General features: G+C 37.5%; 1 protein-coding gene across 2 annotated transcripts in view; it reads left to right on the top strand.

Annotated features, from left to right (window-relative positions):
- Positions 1-8,983: 8,983 nt before the first annotated feature.
- Positions 8,984-26,488, top strand: part of HCRTR2 (hypocretin receptor 2) — a 117,777-nt gene continuing 100,272 nt past the window's right edge. For both annotated transcript variants that reach the window (XM_066361377.1, XM_066361376.1), the window contains exon 1: positions 8,984-9,220. In XM_066361377.1, coding sequence (XP_066217474.1) covers positions 8,995-9,220 — 226 coding nt within the window. In that variant the 5' untranslated portion in view covers positions 8,984-8,994. The remainder of the gene's footprint in view (positions 9,221-26,488) is intronic.

Genomic DNA, 26,488 nt, shown 5'->3' with positions numbered 1-26,488 from the left:
GACCCCTGTTCTACGTCATATGTCATCAGTGAAGTGCAAATTAAAACAAGGAGATACCACCACACACCCATTGGAATGGCTAAATTCTGCAACACTGATAATGCCTAATGCTAGCGAGGGTATGGAACAACAGAAACTCTCACTCACTACTAGCAGGAATTCAAAATGGTACAGCCACTTTGGAAGACAGTTTTGTGGTTTTGATCCAGTAATGCTGCTGCATTTCAACTCCCAAAGGATTTGAAAACTTCTGTCCACATAAAAGAACTGCATACTAATGTTTCTATCAGCCTTCTTAAAAATTTCCCAAACTTGGAAGTAATTAAGATGTCTTCCAGTAAGCAAGTGGATAAATAAACTGTGGTACATCCAGATAAGAGAATACTTTTTATCTAGTGCTAACAATAGAAATGAGCTATCAGCCATGAAAAGAAGTGGAGGAAACTTAAGGCCATATTCCGAAGTGAAAGAAGATAATCTGAAAAGCCTGCGTAGTATATGATTTCAACTATATGGCAACCTTTAAAAGGCAAAGCTATGGTGAAAGGAAAAAGATCAGTCGTTTCCACGAATTTGGAGTGAGGGAAGGCTAAAGTAGGTGGCACATAGAGGAGTTTTAGGACAATGCAAATATTCTGTGCAATAATATAATGATGGATACATGTTATCCATTTGTCCAAATCCACAGAATGGGAAGCACCAAGAGTGAATCCTAACAAACTCTGGACTTTGGATAATTATGATGTGTTAGTGTAGGTTTATCAATGGTGGTACACGTGCCATTCTGTTGGGGCTGCTCATGGAAGAGAGTATTTATGTGTGGGGCTGGCAATATGTGTAATTCCCTGTACTTTCCTCTCCATTTTGCTGTGAACATAAAACTACTCTAAAAATGATAGTCTTTAAAAATAGAATTAATTTGCCTGACACAATAAAATAGATAATTTATTTGATGCAGAAAATCAGATCATGTTCCTTAATGCTTACGTGCTAAAGCCACTGCTTACTACTGAGAATAAATTTCTGTTGTCTCAACCAACAGTTATTATTTTCAAGGAAGAAAAGCCCAGTCAAATGAGCTCAAGGAAAAACAACATGTATGGAGACATATAGGGATAACTCAATGAACCCAGGCCCAAGGGTAAAGCAGGATCTCTTGGGTTTAAGGACCAATATTTGGAAAGGCAGGTACTACATTTTCACTCTTGGGAAGGCATCCTTGAAGGTGGCTGAGGGTAATGCACAGTTCTCAGGGAAGGGTGCCTAGAATGAGAAAATACCCCAAATTTAAACTGCACTTTAGGATTGCATCGAAACTTATCTTTTTCTATTTTCTATTATTATTTTTCCATGTTCACCACTTGCTATTATAAAAAGGAAGAAAGAACAATTAAGTTATGCAAATAGGTGAATTAATAGAGTAAATAACACTTGACAAAAAAGATGAAGTCTTTTCCAGGATAAAGACTTAGTAATAAAAAACAGTATACTTATACATTCAGGAATTCCCATGGTTTTACATAAACCATGGTGACACATATTTAAAATTTTTCACAAAATATTAATTTTTTAAAAGAAATCCCTCCCTTTAATTCAGTTCAGTCTGATAAAGAAATAGTGATTTACCAATAGTTACATGCAAAGTGCCATGTAACTATGGCCATGGGAATATAAAGATAAATTAGACAACATTTTTGCCCTTCAGTGTATAGCATGGACAAAAACATCAACACCCAAAAGAACAGAAGGAGATTGATTTGTTTTGGGGGAAACATCACCTTGAGGCACATAAAAATTTCACCAATTCTACTCTTTAACACTACTTAAAATGTAATAGGAATTTTAAAAATATATGTGAGATTTATATCATTTTACAAATGTGATTTAATTTTTGAAGGGAGGGATTCTTTACTGTGGAAACAGAATAGAGAATACCAAAACACACAGTTCTGAAACTGAATCATGACAAGTTCACTCAAGGACTCTGGCACTTCCTAGCTGTGTGACCTTGGAAAAGGTACTTAACCTCTCCACGTTTCACTTTCTTCATCTGTAAAGTTGGTATAACATTTCATAAGATCTGCCTCCTTTAGTTGTAAAGATCAACTTAGGTTTTTATTATTTCTAATTGAGTTTATTGAGATAACATTGGTTAATAAAATTATATAGGTTTCAAGTGCATGATTCTATAATACAGTATCTGTATATTACATTGTGTGTTCACCACCCCGAGTCAAGTCTCCTTCCACACGACTTATGCCTCCTTTAACCTCTTCTACCTCCCTCCATCCCACTCGCCCTCTTGTAATTACCATACTGTTGTCTCTGTGTCTATGAGGTTTTTGACTTTTTTGCTTCATCCCTTCACCTTTTTCCACTAGTCCCTAATCCCCCTCCCCTCTGACAGCTGTTAGTCTGTTCTCTGTATCTGTGAGTGTGTTTCTATCTTGTTTGTTAGCTTATTTTGTTGATTGAAGTCCATATATGAGTGAAATTATGTGGTACTTGCCTTTCTCTGACTGGCTTATTTCACAGCATAATGCTCTCCATGTCCATCCATGCTGTTGCAAAGGGTATGGTTTCTTTCTTTCTTTTCTTTTCCTTTTTTTTTTTTTTTAAACAGCTGGGTAGAAATCCAACATGTAAAAGTACCACAGTTTTTTATCAACTCATCTGCTGATGGGCACTTGAGCCATTTCCAAATCTTGGCTATTGTAAATGACACTGCGGTGAACACAGGGGCGCATGTATTCTTTCGAATTAGTGTTTTGGGTTTCTTTGGATATATTCCCAGAAGTGGAACCACTGGGTCATAAGGCAGTTTCATTTTTAATTATTTGAGGTAACTCTATACTGTTGTCCACACTGGCTGCACCAATCTGCATTCCCAACAGTGCATGAGGGTTCACCAACACCTATTTTTTGTTGTTGTTGATTTATTGAGGATAGTCTTTCTGACAGGTATGAGGTGATATCTTATTGTGGTTTTAATTTGCATTTCTCTGATGATTAGTGATGTTGAGCATTTTTTTCATATGTGTATTGGTTTTCTGTATGTCCTCTTTGGAGAAGTGACTATTCAGGTCCTCTGCCCATTTCTTTGGATTGTTTGTCTTTGTTGTTCAGTTTTATAAGTTCCTTATAAATTTTGGATATTAAGCCCTTAGTAGATGTATCAGTGGATATGTTATTTCATTCAGTAGGTTGTCTTTTAATTGTGTTGTTGTTTTCTTGGCTGTGCAAAAACTTTTTAGTTTGATGTAGTCCCATTCATTTATTTTTTGTTTTGTTTCCCTTTCTTGAGTTGATATATCCAAATATATATGAGAAATGTATGAGATTTTACTGCCTATATTTTTTTCTAGGATTTTTATGGTTTTGAGCCTAGAATTTAGGTCTTTAATCCATTTTGAGTTTATTATTGTGTATTGTGTAACAAGGTGGTCTATTTAATTTTTTTGCATATATCTGTCCAATTTTTCCAACACCATTTATTGGATAGACTGTCTTTACTTCATTGTATATTCTTTTTTAATTTAATTTAATTTTTATTTTTTTACAGGGACAGTGAGAGAGTCAGAGAGAGGGATAGATGAGGACAGACAGACAGGAATGAAGAGAGATGAGAAGCATCAATCAGTTTTTCATTGTGGCATCTTAGTAGTTCATTGATTGCTTTCTCATATGTGCCTTGACTGGGGGACACAGCAGACCAAGTAACCCCTTGCTCGAGCCAGAGCCAAGGTCCAAACTGGTGGGCTTTGCTCAAACTGGATGAACCCGCGCTCAAGCTGGCAACCTCAGGGTCTTAAACCTGGGTCCTCTGCATCCCAGTCTGATGCTCTATCCACTGTGCCACCGCCTGGTCAGGGCTCATTGTATATTCTTGCCTCCTTTGTCAAACATTAATTGAATATAAAGGTGTGGATTTATTGCTGGGCTCTATTTTCTATTCCGTTGATCTATATGTCTGTTTTTATGCCAGTACCATTCTATTTTGATTACTATGGCCTTGTAGTATACTTCGATATCAGGTACTGTGATTCCTCCAACTTTGTTTTTCTTTCTCAAGATTGCTGTGGCCACTTATGGTCTTTTGTGGTTCCTATAAATTTTTGGAATATTTGTTTCTAGTTCTGTGAAATATGCCATTTGTATCTTCATAGGAATTGTATTAAATCTATAGATGGCTTTGCATAGTATGAACATTTTAATGATGTTCATTCTTTCTATCCATGTACATTAACCCTGAAAATTCCACCAAGAAACTACTAGAACTAATTAATGAATTCAGTAAAGTAGCAGAATACAAAATAAGTATCCAGAAATCCATTGCCTTTTTATACACCAATAATAAAGTATCAGAAAGAAAAATTTAAACAAACAACAAGAAACAAACAAAAAATCCCCAGTTTCATTCACAATTGCTTCCAAAAGAATAAAATACCTAGGAATAAATTTAACCAAGGATGTAGAAGACTGGTACTTGGAAAATTATAAGATGCTAAAGAAAGAAATTGAAGAAGATAAAAGTCAGTGGAAGCATACACCCTGAAGATCAATTTAGTTAATTCATATAACGTGCTTAGTATAGCTTGCCCTGAGTAAGCCCTCAGTGAGTGCTGAGTTCATGTCTCACAAACAAGTCACTTGCTTCCTTCTAGTGCCAACTATCCCTCCCAACCCTTTCATAATCTGATTACCATTTTTATTCTTCAGTTCTAATCTTAAATATTACATCCTCTGGATAGTCGTCTTGATCCCACTTTGATAGAGTAGATGTCTCTTCTTACACTTCCAGTCATTTTTAGGTGTACACCTAAGGGCATTTGCTTTGCAGAATTAAATTACTTGCCTACTCATCTATGCTTTTCATGAGACAAAAAAAAAAAAAAAAAAAAAAAAAAAAACCTGAATAAGAGAAGAGCAGTGTCTGTCTATGCTCCAATGGGATAAAAATAGAGTGAGAGTTTTCATATATTGTTAAATGAAAAAGCCATGAAGAGAAAATATCAGACCTTATAATACAGGATAGAAGGCAAGAAGAACCTTATCCGAAATCAGACATAATTAAAAGCGGGAGGGGTAAAGGAAGCAAGGAAGGAAAAAGAAACACAAAGAAATGTCTTGGTAATTGCTACGGATGAGTTTATTAATGTCTAAGTTTTTTAGGACAGGAGGTTATTTATTCTGTTACCCATTCAAGAATCACTCCTAATAGTAACAATTTATCAGAAATCCCTTTCTCCTTTTTTTATCAGAAAACTAATTTTTTTTAACCTTCTCCTTCCCCCTCATGATTCAGGGACTTTTCCAGAAAGATTTATCTCAAGGCTATATTGCAAGAAAATATGCTATTTGAAGCCTGGAGATGTCAGATAATTTCCAGAAAACTAATGCATTCATTTGGGGAATTAATAGATTCAGTACAGTCATTACTGAGAGTGCTTAGACTTGATTTTAGTTTCATTCTGACAGATAATAAAAAAGGAAAACAAGTTCTTTTCAAATACCAGAGAGTCAACAGTGGGACATTTCTTGTTTCTTTCTTCAAAATATACTGCTCATGAATATTAGGGGATATTTCAAAAATAAATATGAAGCTATAAAATATCCCCTAATTTTTGTGAGCAGTATATATAGAGAAACAAAACTAAACCAAACGTACTATTTCCATGTAGTCAGGCTTGCTCAGGAAAGTAATAAAACAATATGCATGCATTCAGAAAGATGTCTAATTAAACCTAAACGTTTTGAATAGCACCCAGCTCCCCTCAGTTCCCACAGCCGCTTCGTTCCTTCTGGCAGCAGGATCGTTCCATTCACCTGCTACCTAGAACCTTTTTCTGGTGTCTTACCCTGCTCTACTCCATCCTCCACATTACTGCCAGAGGTTATTGTAAAAGCTTAACCTTGCTCTCAGTTCACTTTGCTTTTGCCAATCCACTCCAGATTTTTTTCTGCTTCCTAAGCCTAGGGAATGCTGCCCCCTCTGCCTGAACACATGGATGCACCCTTAACCACTTAGCAATCTCCTCCTTCCTTCAAGGGGGTCAGCTCAGGAGTGACTTTCCCTGTAGAGGAGCCATCCATTTAGGTTTTCTCCAGCTAAATTGGGTTTTTTAATGTCCTCATGACACTGAGTATCACTCTACTCTAGAAATTCACAGTGACTTCCTTCCTCATCTAATTCACTGGTGGGCTGAGAGACAACTGAGGACAGACTGTATGTGATAGTTATGCCCCCAGCTCTTAGCTAAACTCCTGGGCACAGAGAACATACTCCAAAATATTTATTGAAATGCATCCATAAAGTTATCCATAAAGCTGCAAAAAATATGGTCTCACACCAGGGATAAGAATGTAAAATCTGGGATATCCCATATAATCTGAGCTCTCTGAGCAATTTAACTCCAACCACTGAGAGAGAAAAAAAAATTGGTGTTGAATTTTATTTTTCTTTGTCTTTTTTAATATATTCGGGTTAGTGGGAGAGCTAAAATAAAAGGGACAGACACAGTTTTAAGTGGGTAGTTAGAATTACTCAAACTATTGTAAACTACATTTAAAATAATATTTTAACACTTAGAGTAATTGATATGTATAGCAAATAATAGTCACGCCTGCTTGTCAAATTTACTGATGACAAGGGTCTGGAGAAATGACTAATGCTTTGGATAATAGGGACAGCATTTAGGAAGAGCTAATGAAACTCCAAATTAACAACATTAAATTAATATATGCATGTATCTTTTGTCACATGGGCTTTTTTGACCATCTGTTTCTAACATGGCCATTGGGATTCTCCACTCACCATCACTTCACCCTGTTTGGTTTTCAACATAGCACTAATTGTTTCCTAACATTTTTCTTATGTATTTATTATTTGATTTGTTTTTCTTCTAAATTCACTGGAAAGTAAAATTCAAAGTAGTAACCTTGATTAACTTGTATCACTCAGAGTAGAATAAGAGCCCTAAGTAAGTACAGTATATGTCCAAAAAATGCCTATTTATTCCCTTAAAAAGAAATTTGACTAGAGAAAATACAATTGTATTTCTTCTGAAATATGACATTTGTAAAATAATAGAAGCATCAAACTAGGATAAGATGAACTGGATGGTTTTGCCACTAAGCAGTGGATTGACTTGGTAAATTATGTAATTTCTTCAGGAACAGCTTTCCTATCTGTGACCTAATAATAACCCCCCAGGTTTAAAAAATAATGCATATAAAGGAATTTTGTAAAGTATAATGTACAATACCAATGTGAAGAATTATGGTTGAGGCTCGTGGTAAGGTGGTTGACTAAATGCTCAATATGAACCCTCAATGTCTTGTGACTGTTGAAGAAAATAATTAGATACAAACATTGGTTGCATCTAAGTAATAATAGACAATTTTTACTGGCAAGATCCAAACCAGATTATTATAGTTTCTCTTAGGTGCATGTTATCCAAGTTATTGACAACTGTCTAAAGGAAGAACAAGCAAATACAGGTTGTAGAGATAATGTCATTTTGAGAAACAATAGAAATAATTGGGGAAAGGTAAATAAATGAAAAGAGCATGGAAAGAGGAGGGGGCTGTGATGCTTATTTTGAATGTGTGAAGAATTGTCATTTGGAAATTTTATTTCGTGTAGCAGCAAGATGCAAACTAATAGTAATTGGGAGTAAAAGACTGAGAAAGACAAGTGCCGGTTTAAGAGCTCGTTTCCATGTAAGGAGCAGTTTTCTAATCTTCAGGGCAGACCCATCCCAGCGGGGGTAATAAATGATCACATCCAAACCAGGTAGGGACACATCAGGGGCTTCTCATATTTAGCTGAAGTTTAGCCTAGTTGACTCCAAGGTCCTTCCCTACTCCGAGATAGTAATCAATCAAATGCAATATTCCTAGCATGCTTATTGGGAATGAAAGAATCCTGAACTCAAACCCAGACAAATCTCAAAATACTTTTCTCCGTAGAGCCCAAATCAATTAAGGAGAGGATGACAGGCGCTGTCAGCCCTGAGTCAACGAGGAGAAAGCCCAGCGGGGCGTGGTATTCACCAGAGAGAACACTCTTGTGTCTACCACTCCTTCCTACTGAGAATCTGTTTCAAGCTGTTTGGTATGTCTCCTCTGCGTGACACCGTTAACAATGAGCACATCCATCACCCTCGTGTCCTTTAAGGATCTGCTGCTGTGTCATATGGCACTTGCTGTTGCAAATACAAATTCCGACTAAATCTATCTTAACCAGGGTCTCTTTCCCCAGTTTGGAGGAAGGGGAGAGAGAAGAAACGATGTCTTAAAAGATGCAGCAAGTGCTAAATTGGCAAAGGAAAACACATGTTAAAATAGTTGTCCAAAAGGACTTTTTTGCACGGTCCTGCTGAGGACCACAGTGGTTCCTCCTCATTACCTCTGCATTTTCCATTGCAGAGACAAATGCATCAATAAATCCCCGGTTAACCATGTGTTGACATGCTTGCCATGTCCACAGACCCACACGTCTACGGTGAATGGAAACGGCATGTGAAACATGGACGGGGGGGAAAAAGTAGAAAAGAGGGAGAGTGAACCCGCAGACAAACAGGTAAAAATCATTTTCGTTACTTTTTCCCCCCTCCTACTTGGGCTCTCCGTCAGCGCGGAAGGAGGCTGCGGGCCGCGGGCTCAGTGCTGGAATGAGGAGTGATTGAGCCGAGCCCGAGGAGCGTCTGCTCACGGTGTCATTTCTGCAGCCTCTGGGGCCGGGTCCCCAGCTCCTCTGCCGCCTGTCTCCCGGCGCAGAAGCTGCTGCCCAGACGGCCCCGGCGCTGCAGAAGTTGCCCGGCAGAAGACTCCGGAGGAGGCATTGGCTCGTTAACTTTTCACGTCATTTTCTGCTCCGGAGCCCCCGGGCGCCTCTCCGCGCAGCCTGCCTTCCCACCGCGAACCAGCAGTGCTCATGGGGCAGGAGAGGAGCAGCTTGCAGCACTGAGCCGAACCGGACTCGAGCCCGTGATGTCCGGCACCAGATTGGAGGACTCACCCCCTTGTTGCAACAACTGGTCATCTGCTTTGGAGCTGAATGAGACTCAGGAGCCCTTTGTAAACCTCACCGACTATGACGACGAGGAATTCCTGCGGTACCTGTGGAGGGAATACCTACACCCCAAAGAATACGAGTGGGTCCTGATCGCGGGGTACATCATCGTGTTCGTGGTGGCTCTCATTGGGAACGTCCTGGGTGAGTCTCGCGCGGCCACGTCCCCCTTCGCCCCAGGCTGCCAAGGCTCCGAGACCCCCTCCTCCCCCCCGGGACGCAAACAAAGAGGTCGCCGCCGCTGCTCTTGGGGTGGGGCTTTCTATTAAAAAAAAAAAAAAAAAGTTTTCTGGTTTTGGGAACCAGGACCGAGCCCGGGAATGGTGTTTCCCTTTTTTTCTGCAGGGAGAAGCGGAGAACCGCGTTTCTTTTGCGAGCACCTGTGTTACAAGTGCCTTGGAGAGAGGGGCAGCGACGGGGATCTCCAGGTGGATCCCGAGTGGGGGAAATTAGTCATCCTTTTGTGTAACGTGGCTGGGTGTTTCGGGCGCGTGTGGGGAGAGGCGAAGCGGGCAGAAGGCAAAGCCGTCCGTGCCTCCCAGGAGTCACAAAGGGTTTGTGGGCGAGGTCGAGCGCCCTTTGGCGAGGAGGTCCGGGCTCTGTCTAGAGGTGGGAATAAAAGGGCAGGGAGTGAGTGAAGTCGGCGGCGAGGCAGAAAGGCGCACTCCGGGCGCTGAAGCGAATTATACAGGAACCAGGCTGACAACAAGCAAGAGGGAGGGGCCGTCTGAGGAAAGTGACAAGCAGATGCAATCATTCATCATTCATTCATTCATTCATTCAATAACTCGGGTCAATTTTTTTTTTTTTTTTCCTCAGAGCATGCCTGTCCCCACGCCTGGGAAAGATTTGTAATTGATTTTTTTTTTCTCCCGAAGAGGAGAGCAAGCTTAAAGCTCGGCTCTCTCTATCTGTCCTTGTCTAGGTTTACGTGCAAACTTCCCCACTCCTCATTTCTGCACAATTTCTGAGGGTCGGGCAGTGGATGCCATGGCGATGTGGTGGTTGCGGTGGTGGAGTTTATTAGGGCAGCTGGAAATCCACTTAAGAAAAAGAGCTTCGGGAGGAGACACAGGAAGGCTTCACGCGAATTGTGAATGGAAGGAGAGCTTGTACCTTGATGAATGGAAAATGAAAGGCATTTCATACGCAGACGGCAGTGTGGAGGGACCTCTGTTGAGAATATCAGGAGATAGGAGAGGCTGGGAGCAGATGCTCTTGATTTTCAGTTATAAAAGGTGAACAAAAGGAGTAAGGTGAGATAGGCTAGGAGGATTTGAAGTCCAAAGCAAAAAATCTGTAGCTGCAATGGAGAATAATAAGGAGTTTATCAGGATTTTAGTACTAAACTCATTTTTATCTTCTCTCCCCTGGAGTGTCAGTCTGGGCAGGAGGCACTCCAAGTAGTCTCACCGCTTCAGCAGGTAGGGTAGTTGGTAGTGTGTGACTGAGAGGTGTTCTGGAGAAAGTTGGTAGAATAGTGTTTGATAATAATAGTTAACAAGACTCCCCTAAGAACTTTAGTTTGCTCTTCCTGTATTATTTTAGACTATTTTTCTTTTGTTGGCTTTTTAAAGGTAAACAAGGGAATATTTGAGGGATGCAAACAAGATGGATGAAGGTGGAAATACACATGATTAGGGTTCTTGGTTACAAGGATTCATCTGTTAATAATAATGCCTTTCTTGCTTTTTTTTTTTCTTCTTGCCATCCATTCTTAGGGTTACAACTATTAAGATGCATGACCACTACTAGTATATAGCAGCATTTCACTGCATTATGTTAAAACTTAATGAGAAACAAATAATCCAAAGTGAAAATCTGTTGAGTACCTAACATGTGGCAGACCCCTTCATATACATTCTCTCACTTAAACCTCAAAGTAATCCACATTGGACAGAAGAAGAAGCATGACTTACAGAATTGAAATGACTTATTAAAGGAACATGATTCAGAGCCTGTTTTATTTCATCTGACTTCTGACCCAGAATTCTTTATTGATATTATACTCTGGAGCTAGAAAGCATACAGAAAATGAATTTCTTACTTCTAAGTGTCTCCAAACCTATTACATGTACTTCCTGTTTTACTTTGTACCTATGTCCACTGCTAATAAATTACCACAAGGTGTTAATGACTCTGTCATTCCCTCTGACAAAAATCTATCCATAGAGAAATGTTAATGCATTGCAGTAAAATTTTGACTTGTTTTGTAGGAGTAGCTACAAATCATAACTCTTTCCCTCCTCTAATCTTATTTCAGGTTTAATCTCTATGATAAAGTTTGCTCCACTTTGCTGTTATTTTATTCTGGCTTTGCACAGACCTGTGATGCACAATGCTTATATACCAATGGAGTAGTTTAGGGGTACATGCTTGCTAGCCTGGGGTGTGTTTTAATCTCAAGAAGGGAACTCATCTACTGTAAGACAACTTGTTTCATGACAGAAAGAAAGAAAGAAAGCACTGTCCATAGCACCAAGTGCTGAAATGGCCAATTCCATTTAGCTTTAAACAGAAAGGTTTACTCAAAGCACTCTGCCCTCAAGATACTGACGGCTATTTTCCTTAGCACCGAATGACACTAAAATCCTCTGGCTGAACTGAAACCTATTCTTTACTGACATATTTCCTGAAAGTTTATGAGGTTAAGTTTGACATTTAAGCAAATGAGTAGTGCCATTACTCACAGACAACTTCCTGCTCTTTGATGTCACTGTCAAATTTACAAAATGGATTAGATTGAGGATCTCTTTTTTGCCCCTCTGGTGTAAGTCATTTTATGCAGAGACTAGCAGGACAAGAAATCACATTATTCTGTAAAATGAAGAGGCAACATTGGGCTTGAAGGTGGAATACCACAGTGTAAGTAGCAGATATACTCACTGACCTTCAGGCCCATTCACCGTTAGCACTTGCTTATAACTGACTACTTGGAAAATCTCAACCTTGTTGAACTTACAAATGTAATGTACCTGTTAGAAGTCATTTCCTCCACAATGTCCTTTTCTGAAGTGATGTAACAGGATGACCAGTATTGATCATCCCCACCTAATTTTCTTTACTCCGTAGTTCCTCTCTCTCATTATATGCCCTCTCCACTATCAAGTGCTTCTTTCCAGAAATGGAAAGCAGTTTCCTGGAAAAAATGTGACAAAAGACATTAAAACTGAGGCAACTATTATGCTACAAGGAATTTCATTAGTATATACAGTCTAATAAAAGGCACACATGTTTTTAATTAAAGAACTTAAGTCCTAGGGGGAAGGTGGGACAAGCTTCTTTTTGGAAACAGTGTTTATACATTATCTTTAAAATGATGCCTCATAAAACCTATTTTTAGTATACCTTGTACCACAGCAAAATAGATGTGTCTACTTATTTGACCAGTACATTTTAAGCAATATTATGTTTTTAAAAGTAATGTGTTTGGGGGAAGAAAGCTCTTAGAAACACTCAAAGGAAACTATTTAATGTAATATCTACTTCTTACTTTTTATAGTTGAAACTGGATGGAGAAATGGGTTCTGGTAGCTCAGACAGTAAACATTTGAAGGAAGGAGCAGTTTTCTGCCTCTGTTCCTTCTGCATTTAAAGACATCTGAATTTTTACCTGGAATGCTTCTGTTTTTCCTGTTGCTTCTATATAAAAGATAAGAACATTCAACAAGTGACATTAGTCCAGCTGTGCTTATTGCTTCTTTTGTGACCATTAACAAGTTATTTATCTCTCCAAGTCTGTTTTTATTCAATTGAAAATCAAGCTGATAATGCCTGCCTTATAGAACTTTGATGAAGATATAATATATATATATAAATATATAGCTATATAGAGAAGAGTATACACATGCAAATATGTCTATATGTATGTATGCATTTACAATATCATATGTATGTGTGTATATATATTTTTTTCTTTGACTTATAGTAAATGCTCACTGCCAGTTCCTCCCAATGTGGTTCGCATCCATCTTCTGCCTCTATGGCTGGTCGTCTTAGTTCTGTAGCTATTTATGGCCTCTGGTCTAGCCTTTTTCTGAATTGTTTTACTAAAAGGTATTAGTAAAATGGACCTAGCCTTTCTCTCAATGATTATTTAGCTAACAGCTATTAGTAAAATGGAGTTGGCATGTGTTATGCTCCTTTTCAAACCAGCTTCACCCACCCATTCCCTAACAGGTGCTTAGTGCCTCCATACCGAGTGCTTAACGTTGGCTTCCCACCTCTCTGTGACAGTCATTTTTTTCATGGTCATTTTTTTCTGTCTCACAGTTTCAATTTGCCTGCACTGAATTCACAGAGTTGTTATTTGGTTGGTCTACTACCGTTAATGTTTTAAATAGCCCCCACATACACACACACTGGGAATGATATGCTGGTGTAGCTCAGTTAAAGCACACTGCCCGTTAAGGATTTACCCAATAATAGTTAAGCTAAATTGAGTAGGTGAGATGGGAAAAATATTTGTGATAGCATTGTTTTATGCAGAGCTAAAATTATGTCACAGATGTGAAAATGGTAGATCTATAGGTTCTCACTACTCCTAAGCATAAGAGATTTCTTTAACACTTCTTCTCCTAATGCGCAGTTCAGCTTTGTGAGTGTGTGCAAACCCTCTTTCTCCTACACAGGAAGCAGAAAGAGGTTAGAGATAACACATTGATTATCTCTGCCAGGAATCCATAGCAGTCATGAATAGTGACTGTAAAAGGTCATATTAACATAGTAATTAAGCTTTAAATTTATGTGTTTTTAGTAACAGAATGCAAAACATGCTTATCTGAACTAAAGTAATGCCTCCACATTTTTCTTAAAATTATAGCCGTTTATTTTTTTTAATTTATTTTATTTTATTTTTTTTTTTACAGAGACAGAGAGAGAGTCAGAGAGAGGGATAGACAGGGACAGACAGACAGGAATGGAGAGATGAGAAGCATCAATCATTAGTTTTTCGTTGCGCATTGCGACACCTTAGTTGTTCATTGATTGCTTTCTCATATGTGCCTTGACCATGGGCCTTCAGCAGACCAAGCAACACCTTGCTTGAGCCAGCGACCTTGGGTCCAAGCTGGTGAATTTTTGCTCAAACCAGATGAGCCCACGCTCAAGCTGGCGACCTCGGGGTCTTGACCCTGGTTCTTCTGCATCCCAGTCCGACGCTCTATCCACTGTGCCACCACCTGGTCAGGCGCCGCTTATTTTTAATGAGTAGTATAAATCATGTTTTTAAGTTGAACAAATCTGAGAGATAATTTTTTAAATGTCTGTCTCAAAGATAGCAACATTCATCATAAACAGACACTAATGAGATAACATGAAGATAATACCAATTTTCAAAAGAGGCCAAATTTGACACTCAAATACAAATGCAATATTCCAGTTTTAGATTTTTATTTTATTTTATCAGGGCATACATATGCATTTTACTTATTTACATGATTTTAATTATTTTATATATTAAAATGTATTTGCAAATCCTCAGGTACTGCAACTATGTTAACATCCCAAAGTCTCTGAATTCTCACTCAGCTCCTCAGATTTCCGGAGTATCCACCCCTGGTGAAGGAAGATCATTCCCTCTGTTCCCGCAGCACTCTGACATATCACACAGCCTTAGTGACATTGGCTCCATTCAGTGATGGCTCCCTGGGAGGTTTCAGTCAGTGTCAGGTGTTGGGCAAAGTTGAGGATATTCATCCTCAGGTCCTTTTCTCACTGCAAATGAAAATGAATTTGTATTGAGTACTATATATATCAGGCTCCACAATGAATGTAAACATTTCACTGATGCCTCATAGCAACCTTAATGAGGAAATTAATACCTTTGTCTTACAAATGAGAAAAATGACATTCAAAAAGTTACTTGAACTTGTTCCGCAGTTTAGTCACCCAGTAAGTCAGTAGCAGCAGTAGATTTCCAGTACGAACTGCCCGGGTTCCACGGCCCGCTTGTGTTCTGTTATTGCATTGTGTTTCTCTCCTTTGCTTCTAATTCTGATTAAGAAACACAGAAGAAAAGAAAGTGGAAATGACACGTAGGTGTGCCCTTTAGACAATTTACAGGGTTGTCCTGGCATGTGGCCATGCCATTTTTCTGATAGACTACAGCTGTGAGCTCATCTGATAAGCTAATCAAGGTCAGGCTACAGTTACTTCACAAGAAAAAATTTCAAGGTAAAATAGGTGCTGCCAAAAATGTATCTGCCCAGTCAAGGGGGTGACTCACTGGATATATGTTAGAAAATTGTGGCCAAGGATTATTTCGTTATTGAAGGTGTTGTGTTTAGATACGATGTAAGACTAAGGGTATAAACATTCAGTATCTTGATGATCTAAAGACTTTTTTATTCTTTTTAAGTTTTCACACTTACACATGAATTTTATTTTTTCTTCTATGACATGATTAATGTTAACTTTTTAAAAAATCACAAGCTTCTTTTGATCGACTAAATAGGTCAATCTTTATATCACACAATATTGTTTTTAAAGCATATGTCCAAAGAAGCATTACTCATCACACCAGAGATGGAATGACCTTTATTAGACACTGACAATAGAACACTTTGAAATGGTATTAGATGAAATACATGGCATATATGACCAGTATTAATAGATGACTCATAGGACTAAATTTGTTCGTTTTACCTTTTTCTCAATGAGAGATGAACTCTTAACCAAGTAAATGGATTTTATATATATATTTAAAATACAGGGGTCCTTGGGTTACAACACTATTCCATCCCTACAACAGTGACATAACCCAAATTTTGGTGTACATCGAAACATACCCTAGCCTAGGTCACTTACCTATCCTAGCATAGTTGTAAAATCATAATCTTAAACACAAAAAACACAACTAAGTCATAGAAAAAGGAAAGGACATAAATATACTGTACTGTAGTAACAGAAAAAAAAAGACAAAAAATGAGTGTAAAATAATTCCTTCCCTTTATTCCTGTGGTTGGCTTGTACACTGGAAGGGGCATTGCAAGGTGAGAGAGAGTGACCTATTGGGAGGAGGAAGCTGGAGAGACAGGAGAACCTGCAGAAGGTGCTGGAGATACTGGGTCAGGTGAACCAGGATTGCCTAAGGAACATGCAGGAGACGCTGGAGAGGATTCTACCTGGACTACAGGTGTTTCCTCTCGAGAAGCAGCTGATGTAGAGGGTACAGGATCTGTTTCAGGCCTCTCTACCTTCTTAAAGAATTGTTCTAGGCTAGTCTGGAAGTTTGATGACTTCTTCTTCTCCAAACTAGTTCACCCACATAGTCTGTAAGCACGACACGAACAGTGTAAGCCAAAACACTCACATTTCAATTTTTAATAGTTTTTATGCGAGTAAGTGTTGTAAACTCAAAACATCATATGTCAAGACTATCCTAACCTGAGGACCCCCTGAAGTGTTGAATTTCTTGCTAGTAGAACCATTTTGTCATAAACAAAAACCAAACTGTTCAGAACAAATTTTTACTTTATTCTTTTAAAACTTTGGAATTATTAACATTGAATCTTTTCCAATAATTTACTTTCAATATCAAATACCTATTATATAGTATTTCACTCTTCAGAAGACATTGTTACATATATTGTTTCATTTCTCCTTCATGACAGTCTTTTCAGATGGGCCTTATTGAGTGAAAAAAAAATCAAGTATTTGAAGTGATTTAAAATCACCTTAAGACCTGTGGTAGCGCAGTGGATAAAGCGTCGACCTGGAAATGCTGAGGTTGCCGGTTCGAAACCCTGGGCTTGCCTGGTCAAGGCACATATGGGAGTTGATGCTTCCAGCTCTTCCCCCCTTCTCTCTCTCTGTCTCTCTCTCCTCTCTCTTCCTCTCTGTCTCTCTCTCCTCTCTAAAAATGAATAAATAAAAAAAATCACCTTAAAAGAAAAGTCTAAGTACAAGAATCAGGAATTATATGTTAGCTTGGGAAAAATTTGCCAGTTTTCTATGTTAGAAGTGGCCAGGATAAGGGAAGTTAACTACCTTTGTCTGGCCTTCAGCTATGATGTCTCTGGTATGTGATTTTGGCAACATTCTGTGTTCAGACGTACCATAACCAAATTTAGAAACCTGGTCAAAAAATAAAATAAAGAAAAAAAAAAGAAAAGCAAATTATAGTGTTTTAATTTAAAATAAGTTGCTTTTACAAGTTCTAGAGTACTTGAAGTTCTTTCAATTATCACAGACTTTCTGTAGACGTGTCTTTACAAGAGTTTTATTGGTCTGAATAGGTAGGCTATGCCATACTAACAAATTAACCCTGAATTTTCATTAGTTTAGCATCACAAAAGTTTATTTTTGCTTATCTAATGTCTAATGTGGGTTGTGGAGTCTTTTCCATACAATAACTCATGGTCCAGGTGTCCTCTGTGTTTTACACACCACGTTAAAATGTGGCCTCTCTGGTAGGCCTCCAAGAGGGCTTCCAGTATTCCTCTATTTTCTAGTCTTCACACCCTTGTGTAGTCCCCTGCTACATGGTGCCAGGAATGGTCAGGGTACCAACAACATACAGCACAAGTGACAGTATGTCACTTTCAAGAATATGTTGTCAAAGATTACAGCTCTGCTTGATTTCCCACTCTCTCTCTTGCTCTTGGATTTCTTGCTCTGGAGAGAGTAAGATGCCTCATTGTAAGTGACTCCTATGGTAAGAAATTTAAATGACCATTCAACAGCCATAGAGCATATATGGCCATCTAACAATCACATGTATGATCTTAAAAGCAAACCTTTCAGCCAGATTAAGTCTTGAGATGTCTGCAGTAGCAGCCTTGACAGAAACTTAATAACAGACTCTGAGACAGAGAAATCAAGCTAAATTTCTCAAATTCCTGACCCCTTAGAAGCTGTGAAATAATATGGTTTTTGTTTTATTTATTTGTTTTTAATATTTTGATAAGTTGTTATACAGTCTCTCAAATTGTCATTGAAGGAGAAATGTCAACTTGAAAGAAATTTACTGGCTTAACTACCTTTGCCCAAAATTTATACATGTCAATTGTACACGTAATCATTTGGCCAAAACCCATCACATTGGATCACTCTAACTGCAAATGGGTCTGAAAAGTGTATAGAAACCCTGTCTCTGCCATAAAAACCATACAAGAGTTAAAAGTATTTTTAACTTGTATAGACACAGAACAAGGGAATTTAGAGGAATCATGTACTTTATGGCATGAGGCTAAGATAAGCTGATAGATATATCCACTTTACATTTTGCATCTCTGTCAATAAAAATGACTTATACAATTGGGAAACATTGCTAAATTAATTACTGTGATAAGAATCTAGCCTGACCAGGCCGTGGCACAGTGGATAGAGCATTGGACAGGGACGCGGAGGACCCAGGTTCGAAACACCAATATCACCAACTTGGGCATAGGCTCATCTGGTTTGAGCAAGGCTCACCAGCTTGAGCTCAAGGTTGCTGAATTGAGCAAGGAGTCACTCACTCTGCTGTAGCCCCCCTGTCAAGGCACATATGAGAAAGCAATCAATGAACAACTAAGGTGCCGCAACAAAGAATTGATGCTTCTCATCTCTCTCCTGTTCTGTCTGTCTGTCCCTATCTGCCCCCCTCCCGCACTCTCTGTCACAAAAAAAAAAAAAAAAAAAAAGAATCTAGGGTCCAAAGATAATATAAACCAAGGAACCTAAACTCCAGTTGGAGAGACAAGCATATTAATTGATTATGTCAATTTAATGTGGCAAGTGCTCTGACAGACAGTGATAGGCTACAATGAAAGCATATAAGAAGGGCACTTCATTCCAGTTGGGGGATTAGAAAAAGATCCCAGAGGAGATGACACCTACACTGAGTTTTAATGCATAAATTCATGTTATACAGGTGAAGAAAATTGGATAAGGGTGTTCTAAGCAGAGGAAACAACATGAGCAAAGCCAAAGATGCGTGAAATAGCATAGGCTATGAAGAGAATGTTAAGCATTTGGATATCTCGAGTGTAACTGCAGACAGGGAGAGTCTAGACATGAGGCTGGAGCATTCGATAAGGCTGGGTTATGAAAGGCCTCGTGTACCGTTCTGAAGATCGAGGCTGGCTTTGACCGTGTCATTTAAAGGGAGCCTTAGAAGGTTTTTAGGAGAGTGCTGCCATTGGTCTGCATTTTTTTTGAGAGCATTCTGGGGCTAATATTTATATAAAGAGTAAATCCAAAAGGAGAAAGACTTGTGAAGGTTTTACACTTAAGTTTTTGTCCTATTTGGGGCTCATTATCTAAGCCTTACTTCAATAAAAATAAAATTGATAATAAAAGAAAATCAAAATTCTCTAAATAATTACCTCAATGAGGTTTTCTACATGCTGAGGAAAGGAGAAAGGAAGAAAATGAGGAGAAAAAATACAGAAGTGAAAAGACTAAAATATAGAAAAAATTGTTGCTATTTTTGCTTTACAGTTTATATTTGAGAAGAAAATTCTGTTTAAATAAGTTTTCATAATTTTTTCCTAAATGATGTATGTATCTTACATGTCATGGCTTTATTAATATTTTGCAATATTCTGTGTAGTTTTCACTAAAATCATTTTTATAATAACTTAGTTTGGAAGTTTTAAAACATTTCTTTTTTTTTTTTTTTTTACTCTTTCTGAAGCTGGAAACGGGGAGAGACAGTCAGACAGACTCCCGCATGCGCCCAACCGGGATCCACCCGGCACGCCCACCAGGGGCGACGCTCTGCCCACCAGGGGGCGATGCTCTGCCCCTCCGGGGCGTCGCTCTGCCCCGACCAGAGCCACTCCAGCGCCTGGGGCAGAGGCCAAGGAGCCGTCCCCAGCGCCCGGGCCATCTTTGCTCCAATGGAGCCTTGGCTGCGGGAGGGGAAGAGAGAGACAGAGAGGAAGGAGGGGGGGGTGGGGGGTAGAGAAGCAAATGAGCGCTTCTCCTGTGTGCCCTGACCGGGAATCGAACCCAGGTCCCCCGCACGCCAGGCCGACGCTCTACCACTGAGCCAACCGGCCAGGGCTTAAAACATTTCTATACTCTTAACCACCTATCATATTGGCCTATAATTCATTTTTTAGACTCAAAACGCTAAAACCCATAAATGAAATATTTGAGATCTGATGAAATTTATTTTATACATTTCAATGAAATCTCCAATTTTTATTCTAACTTACTTGCAATTTTCTAAAGATGCTAATTTGAAAATTAATCCTCAATGGCATTTTTATCATTCAAAAATCAATGAAGATATCACATTGACCCCAGGTTAGACGTAAGGGAATTAACAGGAACATTTCTCTACAAGTCGATATGATAATACTTCATTCAAAAATTTTAAAACCTGTGGTTATTTAAAAAAAAACTTTTGCACAATGGAGTATAGAGATGTTATGTTAGAAAGTTGTCCACCTGAAATTTATATAATGTTATTAACCAATGTTATACCCAATACATGTATTTTTTTGAAAGTTAAAATAAAATATATAGAAAGTTTTAAAACTGGAAATAATTAAATATATATTTTAAAACCTTTTATTTGCTCTTTCTACCTCATAATGGAAATACAGTGGTGATTAAAAATTGTCATGTTCTGTTCTAGATTTTCAATGAGTTTTTATTCCTACTGTGTTATTCCAAAATGAATTTATAAAGAACGTGGTTTATAACCATGTGGGACCTTGATTTCATCACTACATTGCTAGAAATGGGGTCAAAAAGGCACTGCCTATAATAATTCATTTCATCAGTTCAGAGTAATTTTGATGAGTCATCTATTTTGGTAGAGAACTACATTGCCTGTAAATACCATTTTGAAGCCAAATTGTCTTTCTTAAAATGTGCAGATTGTGCTAATCTTTCTGGGTGGAAGTCCAAAGGTATCATTAAGCATTTACGAAACCATTTTGTCATTGGGTAAAACTGAATCAACTCTTCATTATGATAGAATAGCTTAAAACTTAATCTTTCCAGTTGGAATACTTAATATAAAAATTTCACAGTTTTAGAAAGCTTTAACAAATTTATTAATAAATCTCACTAGCTGGTGCAGAAAACTGCTTCATAATTATTGGGACATGTATGCTTGAGTTTGATTTAGAATTCAGACATAGTAAGCCTCGAAAGACATCACTTTTAAAGTCATCAGAGATGGTGATGATGAGACACATAGATTTCTGAAAGTCAGTAACCCTGGTTTATAGACTTATGTGTTTTATTTTTCTCAGACATAAAGAACTTTGCAACCAGTCACTGAAATGAATCCACACTATCTCAGTGGAAAAGGGAAAGTGAGATTTAAGAACTTAAAAACTCATAAAGACACATGCCTGTGTGCACCCAGGCACATACACAGACACTTGAGGGATGCATTTTATGGCTAATAGGATTTTAATACAGCCTAGTTTTTTTCATGCAAGAGTAAGAAGTTACCTTCTAATCATTAAAAATGTCAAAACTGGGTATAAAGCCTTGACTTTCCTTCAAGAGATATTTTCATCTATGCTCTGAATAAAAGCAGAAAAGCAAAAAAAAAAGTAAATACACTAGAGATGATCAAGTCCTTGAATTAACATTCATGCAAAAAGGAGCATCTCTTGGTCATCGTAGCATAAGTTAATTCCCTTGAACAGACTCCATGTATTCTTGCTTCAGGACCTCCACAATGTCTAACCCCTCTGACCCTCTCAAGGCTGACTCCTTCTTAGGTCACATGTCACATCTTCTGACAAAGTCTCTAAGAAGGCCCTGTCTGAATCATCATTCCCCTCATGTACTATGATCACGACCCATTTTATTTTTGTTATAGAACTTATTACTGTTTGAAATTATACTCTCAGTTTATTTGTTAATTTTTTTTCTGTGTCTCCCTTTCGGTATCATGCAAATTCCATGAGAATACAGCCTTCATTTTTGTTTTGAAGGTGCATCCTCATTGTTTAGAACAGTGCATTCTGCAATTTTTACCTACCAAGTGAATGAAAGTATTAGGCTTCCATAAGGAGACACACTTTAGTGATGAGTACATAAAAAAAAAAATTAGGCATCGCAGGCTTTAAATTTCTTTGATATAGAAAGCTAAGATAAAACCTCAGTAAGTTGAGTTATGTTAGTGATAATTTTGGTCAATATCTTGAACGCACACTTTAAAATGAATATTATATAATTACTACAGTAATGATTTGGGAGAACATTTGCAACTCCCTCCTTAGTACTGAGATCCCCTTGACATTACTCTGAAACTACTTGGCTCCTATCATGAAAAACAAGTGGGATGTGTAGGATTTTTTTCCCCTCAAGAAAGTTATACCAAGATTCTTCTAAATAAATTTTTGCAATAACTGAGGAGAACATGTAATGCACAAAAGTTGTCGTAAGCCCTCTTTGTTCTTTATTTTGAAGTAATTCTTAGTTTTTAAAAATGTTTATATAAAAATTTAAGAAAATATTTGACCATTTGTATCCAGACATAGTAAGAGTGCTGGGACTGACTGTTACCAGGACTCCACGCTTTCTACAAAGGGCCAACTGTACCCTCATCTGCCAGAATGTTTTAGGAATGCCCGTAGGGACTCAACAAAAGAAATCCTTTGTCATTCTGACCATTTCCAGTGGTATGACAATTTTGGTCATAAGTACACTAGCTATACAGACAATTGAAAAAAATTATACTTTCAGATGTAGCATAAGAGCAGTGTTAATAATAGCTGAATTGTTTTAGACACTTCATTTAATGAGGAATAAGGAAAAAGAAAACCCTTTAGACAAATTCTAGACCTCAGTTTCCTGAAATGTCCATAAAATTATAAATTTTTTAAAATCAAAGTGCTATCTTGCTTAAAAAAAAAGGAGGTATTGCAGTTCTGGCAGACTTTGACCAGTTAAACAAATTTTATCAATATTTCTCATTGTTAATCAAGTAAATTCTAATAGAATTTACACACTAAGCTGTTTGGAGGTGTTATAATGCCCTCATTACATAACTCTTCAACATTTTAGTTAATTGTACAATAACCTGTGTGATTGGGCTATTATTCTTTTTTTTCTAGGTAATGAATAACATTTAATATTAGAGAGATGCTGTTGTGTTAGTTGTTTAAATAGCTTTTCATATTATCACTTTGCTTCCCCATTTCTGAACACTAAATACATGCAGTGCTCTGTTCTCTAGTTCCATTCCTTCTTGGATAATGCAATGATGCTAATGTGCATAACAAGTTGAAAAATAAAATATATGTGATTTAAGGGAAACACATTTTCTTACACATTATTTTGTAAACTCAACTGAAAGGGTCTCAAGTTTTGATGACTAATCACCACTGCCTCAGTAATATGTAACTCACTGTAAGTACCTGGCCACAGAGAGGGGAAGAGGAGCAACAGCAAAAGTCAAGCCTGGCATAGATTTTTCTCTCTTGCTAAACAAGAGTTGATAAGACTTCTTTGAGTGTTCAGTCACAATCGACAACAATGGCAGTATCTACAGATGGTTGGTTGAAGTCATGCACATGTACCTGTATCATCCAAATGGAAATAAAAGCAACAAAGAGAAGCAAAGTGCTCAGTCCAACTATAGCAGCAAAAGGTATACAAAAAATAAAATAAAATAAAGTAGCCTGAACCAACATACATATAGGTTTTCTAGGGCTTATCTAATTTGGAGCTATTTTCTTTTCTTATTTCATCCAGCAAATATTTATTGAACACCCACAATGTGTAATCTGTTATATTACATTCTGTGGCAGAAACACAAAAGTGAATGAGGCATTGTCTTTACCTACAAGGAATTTCTAATCTTGTGGGAGAGACTAACATAGAAACAATAGACCATAATATAGGTTATTGACCAATCATATACTAAGTGTTAGAATTTGGAAGCACAAAAGTTGGAACTGACTTGGGTTGGGAGGTTGTCCTTTGCTTCAGAGATAAGCATTTGAGACATTGTTGGCATTTGAGTATAATTTTTAAAAGCTCCAGTGGATGAAAAAAATTATACCTAAATTGATGAAGTAGCTAGAGTAAATTCATGATTGCTTACAGATATATAAATAACTATGTTGAAAATGTCATTTGGGGAATTTCAGTAAAACACAGGTTTTAATGAACTTTTCCAGGTAATTTTAAGTAACCGAGACTTCAAGTAATCTCCTCTGATGTTTTGTTGCTTTCTAAGACCTTTACTTTGTGGGTATCTGCCACACAGACACATGTTGTGATATATTATGGTAGAGTCAATGTAAATAGTTTAAAATCCCTGGAGTTTAAAAACAATAAGTTATGATATATCAGAACTTCCAAAGGAGGATTAGTCGAGGGCAACGTTAAGAAGTGGAATTTATGAGAGACCAGATAATGGGAAGCCAATTAGGAGCCTGTTGAGACTTTTCAGAAAGATGATTATAAGGGTTAAACCAAGGCAGTGAAATTGAATACAGAATACACACACACACACACACACGCACAAGATATTGATGGGAATAATCTTTTGAATAATAGACATTTTTGCCGAAAGAAAGAATACTGAATACTGTCTTATCTGTCTTTTCTAACATAGACAAGGACTGTAAAAAGATAATCAAGTGTGAGTGGAGGATCAACATGAATTTGGCCAAGGCCGGTTGAGGTAGAATCACTAGAAATGTATACAGATATAGCTGTTCACTAGGAAGTACGGCTTCCTTCCTCATATGGTACTCACAATTAGTTTGCTACTGAAAGGTATTTTTCTTTGTTGCTATGCCAGCAATCTATACAGTTTGTGTGAGCATTAATTAAACAATGTCTTCTGGAACAATTAAAAGCATACAAAGAGATATAAATTTGTTAGGTGAATCAAGTGGAAGGACCTTCTTTGCAACACTAAAATTCATTGTTTCAAAAAGAAACTAGCTATTGTGTACTATAACAACTAAACAAAACAGGCAAAACTCCTTTCCTTTGCAAACTTATATTCTAGTGGTGACATTTATGATATATTTTGACAGTAGGACCAACAGGATTTGCTGATGGATTGCATATGGGCATGAGAAAAAGAGAAGAGTAAACATTTTCATGACAAGTAAATGGATGTTGGTGCCACTTATTGAGATATGAGGAAAAGAAGGTTTCAAGTAGGGAAGGGGAAAGAATCAAAGCAACTATACAGTTTGAGATTGTTCAGGGAAGTGTATGGTGAGCATTTGCATATAGAGTCAGGATTTTAAGTACTAAGTCAAGCCAGGTGAAGTAAACCTGTGACTAAGAACCAGTCATCTTTTATGTCCATAACTTTTCGTGCATTACCATAGATATGAAAGACTATAGAAGGTTCTGCATAGTGAATACAAAATTCTTTCTTACATAATGTTTTACTCTTGGCTTTCCTATGTATAAAACCACCACAACTGTGCTTTCTTAGATTGGGAAGAGGTTCACCTTGACTCAAGCATCAAGAAACAAAAATGAAAAATTAGGATATATGGTGAAAATTTTATTTCAAGGCTCATGCCTGAATTTTTTAGTTAGATTTTATTGGTAACTCTAGAATTGACATTTTTGAAAGGGCCACGGTACACTGAATAGGAGAACCCTGCCATAGAAAAAAGTAAAAGTAAGCTTCCAATGATATGACACCTCCTATTTTTGGAGTCCAACCTGAAAGCCAGGTGATTTTACATTTGACATAAATTTAAGTGTGCCTGTCTATAAAGTGCTATCAGAAGAGAGGAGAAGATGAAAAGGCCTGTTTTGAAATGGGATTAGGCAGAAAAACAAGAAAATGCAGCAAAAAGATTTATAGGAGGTGTTAAAGGAGATAGAAGAAGGTTAAAAGTTGATGAAGTCTCAAAAGTTCAGTGATAACTTTGAAGTAATAGTTACATAACATTTTGAGCAGAGTTATCAGTGGGCACATTGGCTCAATTTATCATTGTAGTCATTAGAACACATTTTTTGCAATCCAACTTTACCAAAAAAAGGACATTTCAGAAGTTTGTCATGACACACAAAATTCACTGCATACAGACTTAGTAATGCAAAGATTTAGAACAATTCTAGAGAAAAACAAAATTAGTAGTGCAAAGGTTTCTTTTTTGCATTTTTAAATTTAGGATTTTCTACATAAAGTCATTGTTTCAGAATTTAAATGAAATTTACTTTCTTTTACTGTGTTCCTTGAATCATTAAAATCTAAACATATATTTCTGTGCATAATAAATGTAGTCAATCATTTATGTTATCGAAGTAATCTGAGGGTCTGCTAGGGAAAGATGTTTGACCACACAAAAGCATGGGAGAAAAACTGCTTTTGATTTATAGATAGTGGTTCTGATTTATTGAATTGCAAATGTGAGGAGTTGTTAGCCACAGAACAGAAACTAGGATTAGGTGAAATTATAAGAATATCAAAGACTTTGGCAATAATGTTAAAGATATGGAAATACTGGATGGGTATGGATTAAG

Source organism: Saccopteryx leptura, chromosome 1, assembly GCF_036850995.1.
Source record: "Saccopteryx leptura isolate mSacLep1 chromosome 1, mSacLep1_pri_phased_curated, whole genome shotgun sequence".
Lineage (NCBI taxonomy): Eukaryota > Metazoa > Chordata > Mammalia > Chiroptera > Emballonuridae > Saccopteryx > Saccopteryx leptura.
Note: the sequence above shows the minus strand (reverse complement) of the source record. Positions and strands in the feature narration are given on the sequence as shown.